Source organism: Schistocerca americana, chromosome 4 (assembly GCF_021461395.2).
Source record: "Schistocerca americana isolate TAMUIC-IGC-003095 chromosome 4, iqSchAmer2.1, whole genome shotgun sequence".
NCBI classification, from domain to species: domain Eukaryota; kingdom Metazoa; phylum Arthropoda; class Insecta; order Orthoptera; family Acrididae; genus Schistocerca; species Schistocerca americana.
Window position 1 is genome coordinate 225,453,624 of NC_060122.1, and position 19,020 is coordinate 225,472,643.

Genomic DNA, 19,020 nt, shown 5'->3' on the forward strand with positions numbered 1-19,020 from the left:
GGTTACTACATAACATTCGAAAGAAAACATAACGAAACGTTCATTTATCATTTAAGAACACTTGTTTGTATTAACATTTAAACATTACGTTCTGTTCCTTGCAGTATGCTGAGTTATTTTTTGTTTTGGAATAATTTAAGCTTGTAATGTTTAAGTGTTAATGCAAACAAACGTACTTATAAGTTATAAATTAATGTTTCGTTATGTTTCCTTTTGAACTGTTACCTAATAACTGTACTACATCACGCCTAATTCAATTCCTTAAGCATAAGTGGATGAGACAACAACTAGAACGGAAACGGTACGTTTCCAGACGTGGGTTCCTATTCAAAATACCATGTACTCACTTTCCTCTACAAGTCGTAGAAGTTTGTAATAGGAATTTCCGAACACCCACTATGTGGTTCGGTGGTAAAGTGCCAAACTACAAATTCGAAGGTCTTGGGTTCGATCCCCAGTCAGTCCTAGCCGACTTGCGCCGTGGTTCATAGTCCACGTTTGTAGGTGAGTAAGTCAGTTCAAAGTTCTGAGCAAAGTAACGGCATACCTCCACCAACAGGGCCATACCTAGTACAGCACTTCTTCTTTTTCTTTTTCTTATGCCTTTGTCCCGCATCGGCGAAGAGTTGGCATTGTTATGAAAGTATTTGGCATCGTTAATAATATTAGGGCTGGGATGCCCTCCCCGTTGCCACCCCGTTACTCCTCTCCCTCGTACTCCTCACAAGCTTGGTATTCATCTAGTGGGGTGTGGGAAACCGCCAAAAAACTGTGAACAGCACTCCGACACTCGTCGTTAACTCGCCAGGCGGATTCGACCGAGGGCCGGTGCATCTCCCCGCCTGGATGCGGCGCTTTAACACGCGCGGCTCTTCGAGCGTGTCATGCCGGGCAAAGCACGGTGGCGTTCAAGACGGTCTTTGGAGAGATCACTGCTTCACTTTGTGTGCAACAGCCTGAAGCGCTAAAAAAAGGGCAATTATAAATTAAGTGAAATATCTAAGAAATAGGAAAGAAGTGCTGATAACACAGAACATACCTATTTATCTCCAGTATTATAATGTAAAAAATTGCTTTTCGTATGTCCCTACTTTTTACCTCTGATATAAATTCGTAAAGGGATTTATACTCTTCTATGCCTTCTGTTGCTAAGAGAGATAGTATGTTCGTTGGTAAACAATAGCCAGAGGACATCGAACGCTCCAGTAGTATTGTAGTTTCTTGATATCCTCTGTCACAGCTGAAAGAACTGTGGCTAACATCTTCCTCGCTGCTCTATTCACTTTCCGTAGTGCCATCCACTGTTCGTAGGTAAAAATTTAAAATTTGTATTCGACACAAGTTTCAAATCCTTGTCTGAGAATCCTGATATAGAATTTCCGTGGCCTCTCCAAATCAATTCACACGACTTCTAGGATGGTTCCTTCAAGAACGCCATAGCCAGTAGTGTTTTGCGCCGATGGTACATAAAACTCCACCCTTCCTTTTTCCTTACCTCCTTGTACATCTGAAAAGCACAGCGAGCTAGCTTGCAAGGCATAGAGGTGAACCAGACCTGGATCGTATGCGTCCTGCGGGTCAAGGCCATTGATCTTGTACACAGGCCAGTCTGAGTGCAGTTTTTATGCCGGTTTCCACGCCCGTTTAGGCAAATGCTGGGCTTACCCAACCCCGTACCACAAACAAATACTCAAAAAAAAAAAAAAAAAAAAAAAAAAAAAAATCGCGCGCCAGGAAGGAACTATCCGAATGAGACGGATATCGGTAGATGTGATGTACATGTACAAACAAATGATTACAATTTCAGAAAAATGGATGATTTGTTCAAGAGAGAGAACTTCATAAACTGAACAAGTTAACATCGTGTTGGTCCACCTCTGGCCCTTATGCAAGCAATTATTTGGCTTGGCATTGACTGGTAGAGTTGCTGAATATCCTCCTGAGAAATATCGTGCCAAATTCTGTCCAATTGGTGCGTTGGATCGTGAAAATCCCGAGATGGTTGGAGGGCCCTGCCCATAAGGCTAGCCGGCCGGTGTGGCCGAGCGGTTCTGGGCGCTACAGTCTGGAACCGCGCGAATCCTGCCTCGGGCATGGATGTGTGTGATGTCCTTAGGTTAGTTAGGTTTAAGTAGTTCTAAGTTCTAGGGGACTGATGACCTCAGATGTTAAGTCCCATAGTGCTCAGAGCCATTTCAACCATTTGAACCATAAGGCTAAAAGTGCTCTCGAGTGGTAAGAGATCCGGCGACCTTGCTGGACAAGTTACGGTTTGGCAAGCACGATGAAAAGCAGTAGAAACTCTCGCCTTGTGCGGGCAGGCATTATCTTGCTGAAATGTAAGCCCAGGGCAACAAAATTGGGCCTAGAATATCGTCGACGTATCGCTGTGCTGCAAAAGTGCAGCAGATGATAACCAAAGGGATGCTGCTATGAAAAGAAGACTTTTTTTGTTTTAGAGTGTACGTACACGGTAAGTTCAAAATACAATAACACATGAAACAGACAGATGACGTACATGACTTCCTTCCTTTAGGGAAACTGGCGACTATGGCGAAAGAAGAGACTTTGGCCAGAAAGTACAAATAAAATAAATTTGATAAATCGTGAAAACAGTGGACAGTGTACGGCGGGATAAACGCTAGGAAAGAAAATATGTATCACTTGATAGCTGGCAATTGCGTCGGCAAAGGGCTCCCATTCGCTTTCGAAGTTTTTTAAAAGAAGTTTGAAATGCTCGTTTCAGCAAGCAGGATGAAAAAAATGGCTCTGAGCACTATGGGACCTAACATCTAAGGTCATCAGTCCCCTAGAACTTAGAAATACTTAAACCTAACTAACCTAAGGACATCACACACAGCCATTCCCGAGGCAGGATTCGAACCTGTGACTGTAGCAGTCGCGCAGTCCCAGACTGTAGCGTCTAGAACCGCTCGGCCACCCTGGCCGGCAAGCAGGATGAAAGCCGTGGCAAACAGTGGAATTCAGCCTACAGTCCTTCCGCAGCGATTAATTTAGCCTGCTGGGCCCTTTAGCCGGTAGATTTGCGACACTCAGGGGACAAGGGGCCGCTCGTAAAAATCGCAGAGGACCAAGAGGTGCGTACGCTTTGGAGACAGAGCATAAAGGCCCATCAAGGGAATGATGCAGCTAAACGGCATTGCTTTCTGACCGTTCCGATTTCAGTGAAAAACTGCCTGCAACTACACGTAGGCACTAATTCGCATTGGCAGAACTGCTTTGGTGATTTTGTGTTACACGTGACTGCTTCCGGGAATCGTTTACCGGGTAAAACGCGTGAGTGAAAGCATTGCAAATGTTGGCTATTTCCATACCTAAGTTTTTCACAGTTTGTTCCACAGAGGTACATGACGCAGAGGCTGTTTAGTGGATAGTGAGGGTAACTCTCTTAGAATCAGGATGCCATTTTCTGGCTTTACTCGACACAGTGACACACTATATACTACCATTTGCACGCACTCCACATCCTCTACCACTGTCTAGTCAGATTAATGTGGCCACATGTCAAAGGCCTGAATAATCCCAGTTTGCAGTGCGGACTGCTGCAAGTCCTGCAGGAAGTGTGTCAATGAGGTTTGGGAGGTACTGACAGGGATGTGGAGCCATACGGACTTCAGTGCCATGGCCAGCTACACTAAAATTCTCAGTAGAGGATTCAAGGTGTGAACAGCCCGATCAAGATGGTCTCACAGATTCCCGACTGCGTTTAAATCCAGGAAGTACACATCCAGGAAGTATGGTGGCCAGGGGGATACAGCAAACTCAACCTGGAGCTCTTCGATCTATTCACGTAAACTGAGAGCTGTGTGACATTTGCATTGTGCTGCTGATGGATGCCATCATACAGAGGAAGAACAAACTGCACGCAATGGTGGGAATGGTCCCCAAGGATAGGTGTATACTTGTGCCGGTCCTGTGTGTCTTATAGAATCAAGAAATCACCCAGGTAATCCACAAAAACATTCCTCAGGCATAATGCTCCCTTCTCCAGTCAGGACCCTTCCGACTATTGTTGTAGGGTGTTTGCTGTTAGGCATTTCACATTGTCATGCCAACAGTCATCTGTCCGATGGAGCATAAATCGTGAGTCATCACTGTAAAGGGCAGCTGTTGTCACTCAGTGGACTACTAGTTGCAGTATAGACATGCAATTTCCAACCTTCGTCACCAATGAACAGCAGTCCACAAGGCTGCATGAACCACTTGTCTGCTACAGAGGCCCCCATATGCAGCAACATTCGCTGAGTGATCATTGAGGAGACACTGTTGGTAGTAGCCCTTGGTTCATCTGGGGCGTGAGTTTCTCACCGGTTGCATGTCTATTTGTCTGCATACATCTCTGCAGCTGTCGCTCACCCCGTCGTCTATGGCCCGTAGTGCACTACAGTTGCCTCGGCGCCAATGTGAGATAATGCCATTTTGCAATGCATGGTATACTTCAACCGTGGTGGCATGTGAACAGTTCGCAAACTTAGCCGTTGACCCGAAAGCCAGTGATCATGTCATTTTGGAAATCAGGCAAATCACTCCATTTCCACATTATGGCAATGACTGTACTGTTATCCACATCCTCCCAACACATTCTTTTCATTTATCTATTTTTAGCTTTGTGCAGCAAAGCTCATACAGCCAGCAGTAGTGACAAAAGTGCCTATTTACATAACTGTAGTTTTCGCAGTAGAACAATAAAAAGAGTTTGATGAACAAACGTAAGTTCTTAATGTAAAATAAAAATGCTAAAAAAAGAAAACAGAACAGCCAGCAGTAGTTACTACATTGTCAAGATAACATTAGTGTAATTTCCACAACAGAACAATGATAAGAGTGTGATGAACAAAGATAAGATCATTAAATAAATTAAAAAACAGAAAATTGTGACCCAGAGTGTGAACCAGGTTTGTTCCAGAGGAGAATTACATCCACAGAAACTTATAACTGAAAGCTAGACGACAGCATAGTTTACACAGATAGGTTCTTACACAAAGTGAAAACACAACAGACATCCCAGTTTTCAAACCTGGTTGGTTGCATGGGAGGACAAGATCGACTCAACATATAGGTCAAAGTTGGTTATTGGCTTCTTGTAAACAGTTCACGGACAAATAACAACTATAGATATCAAACTGGTGAAGTAGGGGAGTTACACTCATATGGACGGGCTAACCACTCACAACTAATTTTTTGTACCAGACCACCCATTCGGCCGAGTACTTGGTACACACCAATATGTGGTTCAGATCCGCCACCACCATTGTGTCCTGATCAGTGTCCAGAAGGCATGATTTTCAATCGGAGTAGGTGGGTGGGATAAAACCCTTGTCCCCGCCTCACGCAGAAGAGAGGTCACATGATGTCTACTAAACTTCACCACGGTGAACCATGGGCAAGAAGAGATGTTCGGTTGTATGGCCAGAAGGTGGCTGCCTATATAGTGCTGTGATATATGCCAGTCACAGTTCGAATCATCATAAGTAGCTTTCTTGGCCATCAAGTTGAAATCCGTAAAAGGAATTGGTGTTGGGCATAGCTGTCCTTCCGTAATGCTTCTCTTAGCATTTCATACGCCCTCAACTGTTAGTGCTGTCAGCTGCCATCTGTGAGTGGTAATTGCACATTGATGTTGAGCATAGGCAGTGGTCACGTAATGTGACTAGATCCTGTATATACGCTGCAAGCCTATGTACAGTGGGTGCCAGTGGGGACGCTATACTAATATTAGAATTTTCTGTCCAACATATGGCACAACCTAAACAGATATATGGTGGAGGCATCACTGTCGCACATCCTGACTTGAATACAAGGTCTTGAAATTTACCCAACAAGTTTTCTACAAAACAATGTTACCTTTCTTCAAAAGAGAGCCATTTAAATTCTCTCTGTTACACTTTCACTTGGAGTATACCAACATGTTGTGATGATCCTGGCAGTGCATATCTGAAATCAGTGTATGTTGCCAAATGTACTTGATAAAGCTCCCAAACACTGAAACAGTAGTCTAGCATCGCAGATTATCCAGAGAGGTGTAGGAGTGACTAGAGTGACACAGGGGTGTGGTTTGCAAGTACCAGTTTTGTGGAGGTGACAAAACTTGCTAGGATCAGTGGCACGAGCTATAAATTTTTTTTTTTTTTTTCATTTCATTTCTGGGGACTTGTGGAAGTGGGTGGGCAGCTAGAGCTTTTGGATTGGGGCTGATGCTATTGCATGCATAATTGAATTTTACAGCTGAAGTAGTGTGTAAACAAAAATTATTCTCTCACATTACTTGAGACTGATGTCAATGATCTTAGTTTAGTATATAATTTTTGTATAGTGGCACTGTTAGCATAGTCATTAAACTGTTTAACAATGTAAGGAAAATATAGATTGCTACTTACCATAAAGATGACACATTTAAGTTGCAGACAAGCAAAGACACCCACACATTAGCTTTCAGCCATAGCATTCATCAGAAAAAGAAACATTCACAGAAGCAACATCACTTCATGCACACGTGACTGTCACCTCTTGCAGCTTGGACCAGAATGTCATTGGCACTGTCTGATTCTTTTTTTTTTCATACTTTTAATTTTCATTTTGAGTCTAAGATTATTGGAATGTGAATAAAAACTTTTGAGAATATTTTCTAGCTTTATTTCATAGTTCATTGGCTCCTCTGAATGTAATCATTTGAGTTTGTAATTACAAGTCATTGAATTAAAAAAGTAGCTTCCGTATTCATACTAATAATGTAAAAGCTGTACTTTGCTTATACTACTGAGTTTTGATTAGTGTTTAGGTATCAAATTAATCTATCTCAAAAATTTTAAGGTGATTTCAATAACTCATTTGAAACACAATAAGTCTTGTGTAGGTACTTCTCGTCAAATTTAGTTTGTGGAGCACAACATATTTTTCAGACTCAGTTAAATAAAAACGGAGATTTAGAATCATGTCCCATCTTGGATAAATTTCTGCAGACTGACAGACATTATTCCACATAAGACACAAGACAGTTGCTTGAAAGTGGTACCAGTAAGCAACATGTTGGAGATGTACTGAGAGTTCAGATATCATCATGATCACAGGAACTACAGGAATGGGACTTGTTCACAATCACAGTATCTTGAAAACTCTTGGGGAAATGTTGACATTGTTGCATTTTCTGAACAGACATGTGCAGTGACACACTATGTGATGAAGCAGATGCCAGCAAGCTGAATTGCAGTAAGACGATGCAGCAGTTACGCCACTCGATTCTCATTCTGGAAGAATGATATTTAAACCTCTGTCTGCTATACAGATCTAGGTTTTTTATGGTTGCCTTAAAATGATTAAGATGAATGCTGGGATGGTTCCTTTGAAAAGGACTCCATCAGTTTCTTCTCCATCATTCACCAGTCTGAATTTCTGTTGTCTATAATAACCTCATCATCAATGGAACATTAAACCCTAATCCTCATTCCTGCTTTGAATGCATTCTTCCAAAGACTTTCAAAACTGATAAGTACACAGTCCAGTCAATATTAAATAATATTTTTTAAAAATAATATATAAATATCACAGTTAAACATATTGCATCTCCATTCTTCTTCTTGTTGCTAATTCCACAATGAGATTAGACTTACTGTATTTAAATTGGGCCAGAACATTGAAGTAACTTTAATATAGCTATTTGGCATGCACTCACAGTGTGTCAAAGTTGTCCTGTTTGAAATAGATGACATCTTAATCCTATGTTTTCTAAATGGTGAACAATTACCACGTCTGCACCACTAACATTTACATGCATAGCCTGTATTTCACAATTTATAAAAGGTTCACTACTTAATTGGTTGCACAAACATTAACTCACATGCTGATTTAAATAGTAGCATTAATTAGCTTTTCAACTGTGTTTCAGAACGCTATATGGCAACAAGATAAAGGATCTTCCAGCAGGCATTTTCCATGGTCTGTCTTCACTACAACTTCTGTGAGTAAACTGTTCTGCGAACAACTGCAGTCTATTTGCTATTTCACTGTTGATAGTGTTCCGTAACTAGTGTTTCTACCTGTGCAGTTCTATCTCCGTCTCTTGCGTCCAAAGAAATAACATATATGTTTGATAATTTGAATATAATTATGCAACAACATTGACTTTCACACACATTATCTGCCTATTTCATTGTTTCATTTAAGATTCCTATTACGTTTTATGAAATAAACTAAGGTTTTGTGCTGCAATAATTTTGAAATATAGCTGCTCCTCTCATTGCTATCAAATTTAACTCTGTAGAACTTTAGGAGATAAGTAATTTTTGTAAGTCCGAAAAAAATGGCGATGTCTGGTTTTCCATTGTCACTGTTTTGTATTTCCTCAAAAAAAGGTTATAAGATGTAGAAAAGAGTTATTTCATATATATAGTATACCCAGGCTACGAACTGGAGGTGGGGTGGGGGTTGTAAATCACATTAATTTTGTTGAAGGGGAGAGGGGTGGAGGGAATGAAGCACAATTTTTAAAATATCTATTAGTCATCACATATATTAATGCTACCACTTAGTCATACTATCTATCATGCACTTAACTGAAAGAGTATAGTTTGTATGAAATTTGTGCATATTATTTTGCTCTAAAACAGATAACATTCAGTCATGTGCAAATGCGTTATATATTCACATTGTAGTAGTTTTAAGCATTTGCTGGTAAAACAAGAATAATGTCACGGATTAAAGATACAGTGCTAATGGTAGCTTTTAAAACATAGTAACATCTGATATTTTCATTTCCAAGGAGAACAATGGAGACACAGTTTTGAGATTTCATGATAAATGGCTCCAGATGCACTTGTTATTAGTCAGTATCAGTTGTATGTCTGACTTTTTACTGAAGTGATAGACATGCCTGTTTGGAGAGCACGGCATAAGACTAAGTGCAAATTGAGATCTGTATAGCACATGGGATGTGACATGACACTACAGTGCATTGCACATGTTCTGCACATACCACGCTAGTCCTGCACATATTGAGGCGTGTACGTTTACTTTGCACGCATCCTCTGATGACTCTCTGTGCTGACAGAATCGAAGCACATGCACCCTGTAATCTTTCTCAAATGATTATGCAAAAACTGGTGCTACCAAACACATGTTGATCACAAAATGGAAAGTGCAAGTGATACATGCAATGTGACAAATTTGGATGAAAGAAAGCCAGAAATCAGACAGCTGGAGTATGGAAACTACCAATACATGTCCAGAACCACACACACGAGTTAACAGCACTGGAAATCACCACTGATAATGATTCCCAAATAAAAGAAGCAAAACGCATTGGCAATAAACAAACTACCTTCAATCAGTCGCATAGATGGTACATACCTCCACGAATTTGAAGCAACTAAGGGAAAGAGGCAAAACAGAAAAAATAACAATTGTTTTTTTTTTCATTTTTACATATATATGTTGCAGAGTACTGAAATGGTTAATTCATATTTAAAAATAATAGAACTTCTCACACTGCACAAATGAACACAGTTGTCACCTGTCTCTGCCCTGTACAGCAAAGAGAATATTTGAAACTTTTAGACCAAGTATAGCAGTGTTTCTGGAACTGAAGTAAACAAATCTGTTTTTTCCTTTTGCAGGTTGCTGAATGCCAATGAAATTTCATGTATTCGTAAGGATACATTCAGGGACCTACACAGCCTAAATCTTCTGTGAGTAACATATGATGCAGTGTTTTGTTTTAACTTTTCATGACTTAGTAAATCATATGTGTGTAGATAAATAGAAGTGCTGAATTGTCAACTGGCACAAACGGAAAGAAAGTTGCTAGCTTTCGGAATTATCCTTTTGTGACCATTTGTGTGTGCCTATTGACAACTCAATGCTTCTGCTCTTCAGTAAGTGGTCTGCTTCAGTCTAAAAGTATTTACATTCTACAAGAATTTTCCTACAAGAAGAAGATTAATAGTCACCATTTTCACCAATTTTTCATTGACCTCAGTAAACATTTTTCTAAGCAGTATTATAGTCTAAACCTACTAATTGTTTGATTAATACCATGAGCTACACAGCCTCATAGTTGTTACACAAAAGTTGTGTTACATTTAAACTTGAAAATGTCACAATGTTTTTGCTAAACAGTTTTATTTCCATTAAGCATCGCACATCATATTTCATAGTCCAGGAAACCATAATTCTTTGTGGTAAAATAGAGCCTAATCTTCCAAACTTATTAATTTCTTCATGTTAGGAAACAAAAATTAGGAAATGGCTTTCATTTTTAGAAATAAATTTATCTTTCAAACATGTTTTTTCTATTCCTTTCCATAATTTTGTTAACTAATTTACCGGGAATATAAATTGTTATCACATCATAATTGCATTCTCTTTATTGTTGCAGGTCTCTGTATGACAACAACATCCAGTCATTGGCCAATGGAACTTTTGACTCATTAAAGAGCATTCAAACACTGTAAGTAATGTTTTCTTACAATATATGCATTAACATGCTGTATGTTTGGCCTTCATATTGGGTACGATGTTACACTTTGTGTCACTTTATGTGTTTCAGTAATTTGACTGAGTTGCCACAAGCACACCTGAAAATGAAATTGTGTAATTTATAAATCAGTTATATGAATTAAATATAGTCAATAAAATAGCTGAATGGCTTGTCAAATAACACTATACTAATGAAGCACAGCTGAATGTGCCTAAGATTCCCCATGAAGATGAATTTAAAAAGACCCATTAGCCACTCTTTCTGTAAATTACCTAAATATCTAGATTCAAGGACTGAAAAGCAGTTGGTGCAGCCAAGTAGTTTTACAGAAGTACCACAAAACATTATGAAGTATGAATTCTAAGTGCCATTCACTCAGGCTTTTTATTACAGTATTTTTCACTATTGTTCTCAGATCTGGGTAAGAAGTTCACCTGTGGACAAGTATGCTATTAAAATGTTAAGCACATGTAAACTGTGTGTTACTGAGTATTGTACATGTTTGAGAGTGATTGATCCCAAACTGAAAAGAATATTCCTATCTATTGTCAACTGAATAGTTACTGCTACTCCTTTCAAACAATTTATTTGCATCAACCACAAAAGTCGTAAGTGATAAGGTGTTTAATACGTGTAAAACAAAGCATAGGGCTAACAAAAGAGAGAGGTTGGATGAAATTCTTTTATTGTCAAGAAGACATTGTGTGAAACCCAGGAAAATTTTAAAAATTATGATGAAGACCTTGTATAATACAGAATCTAGATTTTCACTGGCAACAGACGATATTATTCTCTTGAGAGATAATCTTATTGCACTCTCTGCCACCGGAATCTGATCCTTTGTGCAATTATTTTGGTAACTTGCTCTTTCTGAGGACAAACAGTTCATTTTATTAATTATCAAAGCACTCAAGGTTGCCATATTCATACTAGGCCCAAAGTCATTAATGTTTTTTCTAGCAATGCTAAAAGCTCTTTCATAGGCATAATTAAAGGGAGGAACAAGCAGTAAAGCAAGTTCTCAGTGATGGATAATTTTTAAAGCCTCATGCATCAAATAGTTATATCGCACCAAGCAATATCAACTCTCTCTCTCTCTCTCTCTCTCTCTCTCTCTCTCTCTCTCTCTCTTCCCCCCCCCCCCCCCCCCCCAAAAAAAAAAAAAAAATAAAATAAAATAAAATAAAAATAAAAAAATAAAAAAGACTGGTATCTTGAAAACTCCAATTCTAATGTGTTTTTCATACACTCAGGATGTTAGGAAATAGCTCAGTCAACTTTACAACGTCTTGTGACGTCACTTGGTTAGAAATTTCCAACAGCTTAAAGGTGAATGCCTTGAACCTTGTGACATCACTTGATTTGAAAGTAGTTATCCTCCTACCTTTGAAGCTGACACCAAGGGAGGAATACTTTTCATTGTCTCTCAGCATAACCTATCTTAGAGAGCTGTGATGACGAAATCATTTAGGACAGATTCACTGTATACTCAGGAAGGAAATCATCACAATCTATACAATGTATGACTCGCGAAATGTAAACAGAATCTTTTTTAAAGACTTCAAATTTTGAAATGTCTATTTCCATAATTTCTAGTAATTGGCTGTAACTCTACACTTAGTGATAAATCTGTAACAATTACAGACAATCTGTAACAGTTGGCAGCCATGCAACTACCATAACAGAATGTTTTCAAATGTTCTCTCAAAAAACCCAAAGAAATTCTGGTATTATGTAAAGTCTGTTAATTATATGGAAGTTAGTGTCCAAACACTCATGGACAAGGCAGAAACTGAAATTGAGAATAGCAGAATAAACAGAAAAAGCAAACCTGAACACAGATCCACGACCCGACAGAATCACTATCAGATTCTATACTGACTTTACAACTGAGATCTCACTTCTTTTAACGATAATATACTGTAGATCCCTTTAACAAAATACCATGCCCAGTAGCTGGAAGAAAGCACAGGTCACACCTGTCTACTAGAAGGAAAGCAGAAGTGACCCATAATACTACCATCCAGTACCCTTGACATTTATTTGTTATAGAACCTTAGAACATATTCTGAACTCAAAAATAATGAAGTATCAGATTTGATTCCTAATGGAACTGGTGTGCTCAGTGACTTGTGTTTATTAAAACTGAGAAATGTACAGCAATCAGTTGGTAATAATCTGTTTATTGTAGATCTAACTAGGTTTCGAACCACAGTGTGGCTATCATCAGGCAATAAGACACAGTAGGGACTATTTGTGTATGCAAGTGATAATGATGACATGCCTTGCATGTTACCACACAGTGGTTGAAATCCAACTAGATCTGCAATAAACGTATTATTAGTGACTGACTGCTGTACATTTCTCAATTGTAATGAGGTATCTCAAATACAATGACCTTCCCAGTGGCAACCAGCATAGATTCCAAAAGCATCAAACATGTGAAACCCAATTCTGACTTTTCATCTTGAAAGCCATGTGAATTAATTTTGAACACACTTTCTGAAAACAGTTTTGAGCAGCTAGTTTGACAGCCCACATGCAATGGGAATATTTTAGACCTTGTAGATTCAGACAGGCCTGACCTTATTGATGGCATCGGTACAGACACTGCGCTTAGTTATCATGTCACCATGGTGACGATGGTTCCTAAAGTTAATAAATTCATCAAGAAGGCTAGGAGAGTATTTTTGCTATGTTCCTGTGTGATGGACATGGGGGAATTATGAGCAAAGTTTAAACTGATTGCAAATTGTGCTCTAGAGAAATAACTGGATTACGGCCAGTAAAGATTCACTGTGGTTTAATAATAAAAATCGCAAAATGCTGAGAAGACAGAGATGGTTACACTTGAAAGAGAGAGAGAGAGAGAGAGAGAGAGAGAGAGAGAGAGAGAGAGAGAGAGAGAGAGAGAGAGAGAGATGCGTGAAGGGATACCACACGTGGCCAACTCACACTCTCGCGCACTAGCAACTGGATACAGCAGTATCATTTATCAAAGGACTCTGTCGAGTCATTCATTGACTATCCTGGCATGACAATAGAATACAGCAAAAGAAAAGCTGAAGTTTAAAATTTCATGTTTAAGAAATCATTCCCACAGGGGGGATCATACAAACACACCATCCTGGGACCGTCTCAGAGATTCCCATATGAAGGACATACTAGAGGCACCTGTAATGTAAGATGCAACTGAAAGAGCTGAAAACAAATAAGCTGCCAGGTTGAGGTGTAAACACAGTTTGGTTTTATAGAGAATACTGTGGGATTGGCTGCTTACTTAGCTTGCATTTGTCATGAATCTCTCATCCAGTGCCGAGTCCCAAATGACTGGAAATAAATGCAGATGACTCCTGTAGATAGGAGGGTAAAAGAACAGACCTCCAAAATTATGGACCAATATCTTTAACATCAGTTTGCAGGAGAGTTCCTGAGTGTATTCTCAGTTTGGATGTAACAAAATTCCTCAAGACAGAAAAGCTTCTTTCCACAAATCAGCATGGATTTAGGGAGCATTGCTCGAGCAAAACTCAGCTAGACCTTTTCTTACATGTTTTCCTGCAAACCATGGATGGATGGCAACAGGCAGATTTTTCATACTCTTAGGTTTCAGAAAAGCATTCTACACAGTGCCCCAGAATAGATTGTTAATGAAGGTATGCGTAGACAGAATAGGTTCTCAAATATGTGGATGGCTCAAAGACTTCTTGAGTAACAGAACCCAGTATGTTGTCCTTGATGGTGAATTTTCATCAGAGACGGGTATAGTTGGGAGTGCCCAGGGAAATGTGTCAGGACTGCTCTTATTTTCTATATACATAAATGATCTGAAGGGCAGAGTAAGAAGCAGTCTGTGGCTGTTGGCTCACAGTACTCTGGTGTATGGGAAGGTGTCATCATTGAGTGACTGTAGGAGGATATAATTTGATGTAGACAAAATTTGTAGATGGTGCGATGCATAGCAGGTTGCCCTAGATGCATAAAAATGTAAGTTGATGCAGATGAGTAGGAAGAACAATCACATAATGTTCGAATACAGCATTGGTAGTGCAGACCCATTCCTGAGCACTGCTCGGGTGTTTGGGATTCCCACAAGATCAGATTAAAGGAAGTCATCAAAGCAATTCAGTGGCGATTTGTTGGCTTTGTTACCAGTAGGTTCAATCAACATGCAGTTGTTATGGAGATTTTTCGTGAAACACTATTGGAAAAGATCAGAGAACTGGCACTTGAAGCTGACTGCATGACAGTTCTGTTTCTGTCAATGTACATTTTGTATAAGGACCATAAATGTAAGATAAGAGAAATTAGGACTCATACAGAGGTACACAGACAATTGTTTTTCCCTCACTCCATTCCTGAGGAACAGGAAAGCAAATTACTAGTATGGTACCAGGCACCCTCCACCATGTGCCATATGGTAGCTTGTGGAGCATGGATGTAGATGTAGATGTGGGGATTACAAAGACAAGATTCGACTGATGACAGAATGCGTGGAGGTATTCAAGCAACCATTCTTCCTTCATTCCATACATGTATCGAACAGGAAAGACTCCCAATAACTAGTACAATGGAAAGCACTCTCTGCCATGCACTTCACAGTATTTTGCAGTGCATGGATGTAGAAGTAGATGTTGAGTTCACAACCTAGTAAACAGAGACCCATGTAAGCTTCAGGAGTTGATAACTTATATGGTCCAGATTGCTAGCATTTGGGTTAAAAAAAATTTTCTGCCTGAATTGAGCCAATCCAAAATATTTCCACATATGGCATCATGGAATGTGAGAGTGTAAACTTCAGAAGTTTCAGTGAATCACTGGTACTAACTAGACACTATTCCAACAGTTAAGGTAACTGCATTCAGTTTCTGTAGGAAGCCTCACTTAACATCCATAACGTAAGTGTACTTTCTGATGATCAGCACACTTTTTTTCATTTGAACTGTGACAAGTGTATACAAGAGTTAAAACACACCTATTTTGGCATACTGAGAAGTGTAATTTGCTTTCATGATGAATAATAATATTACAGATATTAGACTTGTCAAAACTCTGTCAAATTAATTTTTAAGTAAAATCAGACATTAGGAAGCCGCAGGAAGCTAATATATATAGTGCAGTTCTAGACAAATTGTTTATAGAAGTACATTGTTTCATTTTTCAATTATACTGTCAGATCTGTAATGTAAGTATCTCTTGAGTACAGTATGTGTACTCAAAGAGACCAGAGAGATAAATATTATTATTGATGACAACAAACTTTCTTAAATTTTGTTGTATGAGTACTTGACCCAAAAATTACTTCATATGTTTATTTATAGGTGAGGGAATATTCTAAAAATGTTTCTCCTACTATAAAAGAACGACTCCTACAGAGGATGTAAACTCAGATTATTGATGTTTACTGGTTAATGAACCTCTAATTTTTTTACATCAGTGTAGTCCCAGTTCTTGGTCATGTATCTGTTGCTATCTTTATAACATTTTTATCACAGAACAAACAAAAAAAAAAAATCCACACAGAAAATTTAGATACAGTGCAATGAAAGAGTGAGATTTCTATACTGAATGTATCACTGAGTAACAGTTTTTAAGATTTGTTTGATATTAATTATACAACAATAACAGAAATTCATAGAATCTCACTGTGGCCATGGGAGTGCACATTTGGGTGTCTGTGTGGTTGTTTGTGTGAGTGTACATACTTTAGCCAGAAATAGCATAAGAACTCAAACACTAGTGTAAATGCTGTTTCCTGTTACGTTTTTTTGTGGTGCTCCATGCATAGGTCCACTATAGACTATTGATATTAATCATCACTTTCATGGAATGTTTTTCAATTTAATCTGACCTGAGATATGTGACATAGATACTGTTCATATCACTTTGTAATGCATTACGCTTTCTGTAGGCACTTGGCTCGGAATCCATTTATATGCGACTGCAACCTGCGATGGCTGGCTGAGTACCTGCACCGTAACCCCATTGAAACATCTGGAGCCCGCTGTGATTCTCCAAAGCGCATGCAGAGGAGACGCATTGAATCTCTCAGAGATGAGAAGTTCAAATGTAAGGGTAAGCGAGCAGACACCTCACTGCTTTGTACGGGTCCTTTCCCTTTGATTACATGCTCACTACCATATAACAATCCTTTCCTCCTGATCTCTCTCTCTCTCATACCTTTCTTAATCACACATTCTAATGTTTCTGTTCTAATTAATCCTCAGATAATATATTAGTGTAGTTACTCAAACTTTTGAGGGAAATGTAAATACATCTTATTAGCAGATGAAAATGAAAGAAAATCAGTAATTTCCAGCAATGAGATTTTCAAATTTTGATTCAACAAAGTGAGTAAAATTGTTATTCATTTTCACTTATTGTCAGCTTAAAATTAACTTACTTTTTACAGCACATGCCACTGTTTTTAATGACAATTAGTACAATTATTCTGAATATGCAGCACTCTAGACACAAAATCCATTTCTCACAATTACCTTAATATCTTTCTAATTAATATATCACTAAAAGTGGTATGTAATTTAATATAGAAGAACTAATGGTATTAATACAATAAAGCTTCTGTAGGTAATATTTTATGGTGATTAGCACATATAATAAACAGTTAAAATCATAAAGAGACAGAAGGCTGGTCAATACATACCTTCTGGAGGCCCAGCTCTCAGTACCAGGATGGAAACATTTAAAATAGAAAACAGTCCTCATATTTCTCAGTACTGTGCATTCCTTTTCCAGGAGAAAAATAGGGTCTGGTTGGTGGAGGTTGGAAAAAGGCAGTGTGTCAGGGTGGCAGGTCTCCCAGATGCTAGGTTAAGAGGGATCTATCTGTTTTGAAGAAAAAGGGAGGTGAAGATGCAGAAAAGATATCAGAGAGAGGAGGTCAAAGATAATATATCCCTAACCACTGTGCTACCTTCTATTTATAGGTGATCAAAGGCACAGAGTAGGAATACGAGATTGTTTGTGTAGAAAAGGAGAAGAAAATTAAAAGTGAAAAGAATAGTGCAATTAAGGAATAGAAAGTTAGGGGGAAAGGGATAGAGTTCAAAAGGGAAAAGAGAAAGAACTTACAACCATCATATTGGAGGTGAAATTGTGTGTTGAAGAGAGAATGGATTATATGATATAGCATATATAAGGTCCCTATGCGCACACTGTTTTGTGTAGCAACTGGGCACAGGATGTCCCCAAAGTGAGCAATGATTCTGTGTCCATTCATGTGTTCTGCCCATTTGACGGTGATCATCCCTATACAGAGAGCCTTGCAATGAGTGCGTGTCAAATGGTGTATATGATGAGTAAATTCACATGTTGCTCTGCCAGTGAAAATGGCAGTGGCAGTGGGTTGGGCTATTGGCCTGGTTTTATTGTGGAATGATTATAAAGGTAGGAATCTTGTCATATGGAGAATGGTCAGGGTAATTTGACAAGGATGTTGTGGAGGTTAGCAGGTGGTGGTGTGCGAAGGATATCATGGAGAGAAAGTCTAATTTCAGGGCTTCATTTGAGAAATTCATAGCCTTGTTGGAGTAATCTATGAAGTATTAAAGACCTTTGTGTGAGATATGTTGCTAAAATGCATGGAAGAGGAAATGGCCTGACTGATTTGTTTCAGCAGAGGTCCTGGGTAAATGTACTGGATATTGTGCCTCTTCATGGAAAGTGTTGTCCAACTTTCTTGTCTCTTCACAATTTTAACCACTTTCATGACTTCCAGAGACAATAATAATAAAAAATATATATATAACTTTTATAATGGCTCTTCATTGTTAAGAGTTATAAATCATGGCACTAATGGACTTGTAATTATTTTAAATCAAAATTGTTATAACAAAGACCATGACATCATAACTTCACCACTTACCTCAGTAAATGTATAGGATCAGATATATGTTGTCACTCTCTTGTACAGTGATTTTTTGTAACTGTAAACTTTTTAAAAAGTTTAGAATCAGTTAGAAACTTTCTTATAATTACTGTTTGTATTATCAATAACAAATAATTCTCCCTGTGGAGAGAAAGTCTCTGGTGTGCTGGTTTCCAAATAATGGGGAAAAATAGTATTCATTGCTCATCATCTATCACAGATTACATGTAAATAAACACTGTTGCATTGTATTTAACTTGAACTTCACTTTACAACTGCATGTAAAACCATTCCCAAACCTTACCTAATAACCGTACATGTTGTGGGGTGCTTGGCTCTAACCTTATATTTAATTTTAGGTGACTAAGAGCATGGTGTATGTTGCAACTAATGTGTGTTATACTTCAGTTTTGTCTCAGTAGGTAAGTAAGAGAGATTGTGTCAGAATAATAACTCAATTGTAAAAATCACTGCCTTTTTTGGTAATGGGCTCTCAAGGTCATTCATCTAAAAGAGCCAATTAATAGAGTTATTTTGGAAATTGCAGTGTTGTAGAATACATAATATAATTTACTCCAACACTAAAAGAAATGCTTCACTAGCCAACATATTTCATATGCATCCTTGCATTTCAGTCCGA

At 38.6% G+C, this 19,020-nt stretch overlaps 1 protein-coding gene across 1 annotated transcript in view; it reads left to right on the forward strand.

Moving 5' to 3' along the window:
• The window catches only part of LOC124612643 (protein slit), an 814,493-nt gene that overhangs the window by 756,505 nt on the left and 38,968 nt on the right, over positions 1–19,020 (forward strand). The window contains exons 10-13 of the mRNA XM_047140944.1: positions 7,904–7,975; positions 9,630–9,701; positions 10,391–10,462; positions 16,404–16,561. Of these exons, the coding sequence (XP_046996900.1) occupies positions 7,904–7,975; positions 9,630–9,701; positions 10,391–10,462; positions 16,404–16,561 (374 nt within the window). The remainder of the gene's footprint in view (positions 1–7,903; positions 7,976–9,629; positions 9,702–10,390; positions 10,463–16,403; positions 16,562–19,020) is intronic.